Source organism: Carex rostrata, chromosome 13 (genome assembly GCF_964058835.1).
Source record: "Carex rostrata chromosome 13, lpCarRost1.2, whole genome shotgun sequence".
In the NCBI taxonomy this organism is placed as follows: domain Eukaryota; kingdom Viridiplantae; phylum Streptophyta; class Magnoliopsida; order Poales; family Cyperaceae; genus Carex; species Carex rostrata.
In genome coordinates this window covers 11,143,861-11,149,175 of record NC_135930.1, presented here as the reverse complement: position 1 = coordinate 11,149,175, position 5,315 = coordinate 11,143,861, and the positions used below count along the sequence as shown (strand labels likewise).

Sequence of the window (5,315 nt, the reverse complement as noted above, 5' to 3'; positions counted from 1 at the left end):
TCAGATTACTTATTTATGATTTAATTTTAATAAAAATATATCAACAAGTCAAAAATATTTTTACTTTTACGTTGTATTAAGTCGGGTTACTCGGCCAGTTGACTCGCCCGAATCCGATTCCACACGCAACATTCATTGCTGATTATTATAATTCCTAATAATCCGAGTTTCGGATTCACACTGACTTGTGAGAACAAGATAAGAAATCTTTACCCGTGAAGACAAATTCGATATTTTGAATTCATATCACCTGATCCAACTTAACTTTTAAGTTCAGATCCGAACCGTCAATTGTTTTGGCACGAATATTAAAGGTATCCCGTGCATTTCATCTCGGGCTGGATTGGCCCCGATTCCAATCGGACGGTTCGGATCTAAATTCAAATATTCTGTTAGAGGATGTGGACTACTATTTTAGCCTCCGAGGACCTGCATCATCACGAATTCGTATCACCTAAGGTAACAGAATATTTAATTTTGGATCTGGATCGTCCAATAAGAATCGGCACGATTATTAAAGCATCCCCGTACGTTTCACCTCGAACCGGATTGGTCCGGATTCCGATCGGATGGCTGCGATACAAACACAAATATTCTTTTACCTCAGAGAAATAGATTCATTAATCATTTATAATAAATTAAGGAAATTTCAAGGAAGAAAAGACAAAAAGGGCAAAGTTGATTGGGCTGTCAGTTCCTCTTTCTGACTAAGAACAAATAAAGACGCAAAGACTTCAAGTCGTCTCCCCTTTGCTTTCAATACGGGTGAAACTTCAAAGTGAGCTGAAGACAAAAAAGGCCACAGCTTTTTCCAGTCAAATAATCTTCTCCCACTCATTCATTCAAGTATTCAACTTTGAATCCGCGTTCTCTCCTCTCAGATACGCCTCAACACAATCCAATTTCACAGTCTATTTCCGATTTTTACGACCTGGGTGGGTTTTTCTCCGATTCGCTCCAGCACCTATGTCTCTCCTTGTAAGTAATCATACATGGGGATTTTTTTTTTTGTTCTTGTTTTAGTATAAGAGTTGTTCTCGTTTGCTTTGGTATTGCTTTTACTGATTCGCTCCATGTCTGTTTTTTTCTCTTTTTCTTTTAATCTTTTTTTCCCGAGCCCTAGCTTGCTCACTTCAATTAACTATTTTGGTTCTAGCTGAACAAAAGACTCAGCTTGTTTTTCTGTAAATATATTTTTTATGGCTTCGTTAGTTTTGTATATTTAATTTTTCAAACTATAGAGGCATGCAGTCATGTCGTATTTTATGGTCAAAATTGGCTGTTTGACCAAAGTATTTTGAGCTTTTCTTCATATCTCTTCCACCAGATAGATATTTTCATTCTTATCTGCGTCTATTTTCATCTCCTTGCTTCACTGGTTACATGGTATTATGAAATAATCATAATTTTTTGTAATCCTAAGTATTATATTACAGGGGATAATTTCCCTTAATATGGTGGAAATTGAAATATTTAAATTTGTCAAGTACTTTTTTTTTTATGGTTGGCAGCAAAGTGCTGCCAACGGATATATTGATAAAAAAGTTTTAGTTACAGAAAATTAAAACAACAAAAACAAAATTATATACACAATTTGTCAAGTACTCTTACTGTGTGTGCTGGTTATGAGCACTGTAATAGTTCTTTTTGAATTAAAAAATATATATATATATATAAAAATACAAGAACATATAAGTGATATACCACCAGTACCAGGCAGTTAGATTTTAGTGTGTAACTTTGTTAGGCTTTGCTGGCAGAGGTGTTTATGCTCAAAACCTTGTAAACCACAGAATCCTGGTATATTATTCATGCTGTGGTACAACTGAATTTGGCTCTCTAATTGGTGTTTTAAATTTAAATTTAAATAATTACTAAATTTGCCATATGACAGCTTTATTATGGTTTAGCTACATTTAAAATCCTGAAAGTAATGATCATGAAGAAACAAAAATGATGGAAGGTGTCGTGACTGGTCTTCTAATTAATGTTTTAATTTCCTGCAGGTTCAGTAATTCCAAAATTTGAGGGTCTTATTTGAAGAACCTCCGCAACGACCCCTGTGTTCCTTCATAGACACCCAATGAGAAAACCTAATCTGTTAAACCTTATAGAGCCTTTTCTGTCCCATTTTCTAATTATAAGCTTACTTCAAGGTGCAACGACCGCTGATGATGTCATCTGCCTAAAGACCTTAAAGACCGAGATCTCCGACCCAAATGGCTATTTGAGCTCATGGACTTTCACCAACTCCACTCCAGGATCTATTTGTCAATACTATGGTATTGAATGTTGGAATAATAATGAGAATAGAGTTTTGAATTTACGGCTTACTAACATGGGGCTTAAGGGACATTTTCCCTCTCAGCTTAATTTGTGTGGGAGTTTGACGGGTTTGGATCTTTCTCGCAACAGCTTTACAGGGTCCATCCCGGGGAACATCTCTATCATGGTATGAGATTTATTTAATTTATATGTAAATATAATTTTTGGTTATGGTACATGTCTTAGACTTTACCAGCATAATTACAGAACTCCTGTAATTGGTCAGTGCCAGTCAGGTTTCCAGTGGAACAGAATGTTGGCTTCTAATGGGCTTCAATAATTCTCCACTACACTGCAGTAGGACCAGTACCAATACATACTTGCTTATAAAACTGGATCTTCCAGAATCAGTACCTTCCAGTCTGATATGCTAATGGACTGGTTTGAGCAGCATTTTGTACCAGTTATGTCCTCTAAAAGGACTGATCTCTCCATTACTGGTGCATACTTGACCAGTGTTTTACTGAGACTGGATCTGCAGTATCAGCATTTAGTATGTACTAGTTAGGTCTTCTGACAGGACTGAACATTGTACTTACGATCAGGTCAACTGACTGAAATCACTAAATTGGACTCTCCAGTATCAGTACTCATTAGCACAGTCAGGTTTTTTCTGATAAGAAACAAGTCTGTTCAGTTCTGTTACACACAGTCAGTTCTTTTGACAGGATTGAAATCTTTTCAGTGACATCCTGCTCTTCTATTGTCCCTCTTTACAAATAGGTACCATTTGTAACTTCCTTGGACCTCTCTTACAACTCGTTCAATGGTGAAATCCCGGTGAATCTGTCACTCTGCCAGTACCTGAACTCCATAAACCTCCAAGACAACTCACTTACAGGCCCTATCCCAGGACAGCTAGCCACACTGTCACGCCTCAGCAGCTTTGATGTGGCCAACAACTTGCTCTCAGGCCAGATCCCTTCATTCAAAGCCCAGATCCCAGCCGAGAGCTATGCGAACAACTCAGGTCTATGTGGGGCTCCATTGAATACAAATTGTGCGGCATCATCGAAGAAGAGTAATTTTGGGGTGATTATTGGGTCAGCGGTGGCTGGCATAGTAGTGGTTGTTTTAGTGGTTGGAGTGGTGGTTTTCGTGTTGTTGAGAAAAGTGCCGAAGCGGAAGAGGGAGGAGGATCCAAAGGGGAACAAATGGGCTAAGGTTCTCAAGAGTGCAAAAGCATCTAAGGTATTATTTATTTGGGGCATTTTGCATAATAACGCTTTATGTTTTTTCTTTTGTAAAAGAATACTCTAGTTGAAGATTATTAAAAAGTGATTAGGTATCGGTTCAACCAGCATGAACGGCGTGTTGGTAAGCATGCTAGATGAATAAATAAAAATAGAGTTCTTTTATTTTGTATCGTTATTTTTTTCATTTTGTTCTTTTGTGTTGCATAGGTTTCCATGTTCGAGAATTCAATCTCAAAGATGAAGTTAGCCGACTTAATGAAAGCTACTGATGACTTCAGCAATGACAACATAATTCTAACTGGCCGGACCGGGTCCATCTACAAGGCCGTCCTCCCAGACAGTACTTTCCTCTCCATAAAGAGGTTGCAAGACTCTAGTCATTCTGAGAGTCAGTTCAAGGCTGAGATGGAAACCTTAGGAAAAATCAAGCAACAGAATCTCTTGCCCTTGATTGGGTATTGCGTTGCCAAAAATGAGAAATTTTTGGTGTACCACTACATGCCGAACGGGATGCTCCATGACCAACTTAAGCAGCTTAAATGGTCGGTACGGCTCAAGGTAGCCATTGGCTCAGCCCGTGGGTTTGCATGGCTCCACCACACCTGTAACCCTAGAGTCCTACATCGTAATATAAGCTCAAAATGTATTCTACTGGATCAGAATTTTGAGCCGAAGATATCGGATTTTGGGCTTGCGAGGTTGATGAACCCGATAGAAACCCACTTGAGCACATTTGTTAATGGTGAGTTTGGTGAATTTGGATATGTAGCTCCAGAGTACTCAAGAACTCTTGTTGCAACACCAAAAGGCGATGTATATAGTTTTGGGGTTGTGTTGCTTGAATTGGTCACTGGAGAGAGACCTACTCAAGTCTCTAGAGCACCTGAGAGGTTCAAGGGAAGCCTAGTAGAGTGGGTACAACACCTTTCAGAGAATAATGCTCTTGGTGAGGCGGTGGATAGGAACATAATTGGGACTGATGATAATTCAAAGGGTGAGGTTATGCAATTTTTGAAGGTGGCTTATAGATGTGTGTTGCCGGGCCCAAAAGAGAGGCCGACTATGTTTGAGGTGTACCAACTGTTGAGGGCTATTGGAGAAAAATACCACTTTAGTGCGGGGGGCGATGATGTAATTATGACAGATCAGACTGCAGAACATGATGGCTTTGACGAGCTCATTGTTGCCAGTTGATTGAAAAAGTAGCTTGAAAATTCGGCACAATTGGTTCGGTATATATATATATATATATATAGTTTTAAGTGTTATTTTAGTATGTATTGAAAAGTATAATTGGGATCCAAACACTAGTGACTGTTTGTATAATAATAGTCTGTAGTTTGCCAATGGCTTGAGATCTTCAGTGAGGCACATGTTTGCCTTAATTTTTTTTCATTTAAATTTTGATGTAAAATATCTTATTGCTTAATTATGCTAGTAATAGGCGTCTCAATTTGGAATTTTAATGATAAATAAATACAGTTGGTGTAACTTTTCTTCTTTTGTATTTAATTTTTTTTTTCTGTTATTATTGAACATTCTTGTTTTCAGGTCTTTGCTGGAATTGAAACATTAGTTGGTATGAAGCAGGATATTAATAAGGTTTGTTACACAGCTTTGTTACTCAGATTGTTTCTGTATCAGATCTTGAACTGAGTGCCTTTTGGGCAGTTATGAGAACAAAACATCACAGTAATTTAAAAAATATAAAACACTTCCTGCTTCAAATGCAGTCCTAAGTGCAGTCCCTTTATACGTTATTTCCATATATAAAACACCTATGAAAATCCAATT

The 5,315-nt window shown here is 37.8% G+C and overlaps 1 protein-coding gene across 1 annotated transcript; it reads left to right on the top strand.

The window, feature by feature from the left end:
• Positions 1-743: 743 nt before the first annotated feature.
• On the top strand, positions 744-5,012 carry LOC144564850 (probably inactive leucine-rich repeat receptor-like protein kinase At5g48380). Its single transcript, XM_078314459.1, has 4 exons — positions 744-978; positions 2,007-2,452; positions 3,049-3,516; positions 3,729-5,012. The coding sequence occupies exons 2-4, from the start codon at positions 2,084-2,086 to the stop codon at positions 4,713-4,715; spliced, it is 1,824 nt and encodes a 607-aa protein (XP_078170585.1). The 5' UTR covers positions 744-978; positions 2,007-2,083; the 3' UTR covers positions 4,716-5,012.
• The last annotated feature ends 303 nt before the right edge of the window (positions 5,013-5,315 follow it).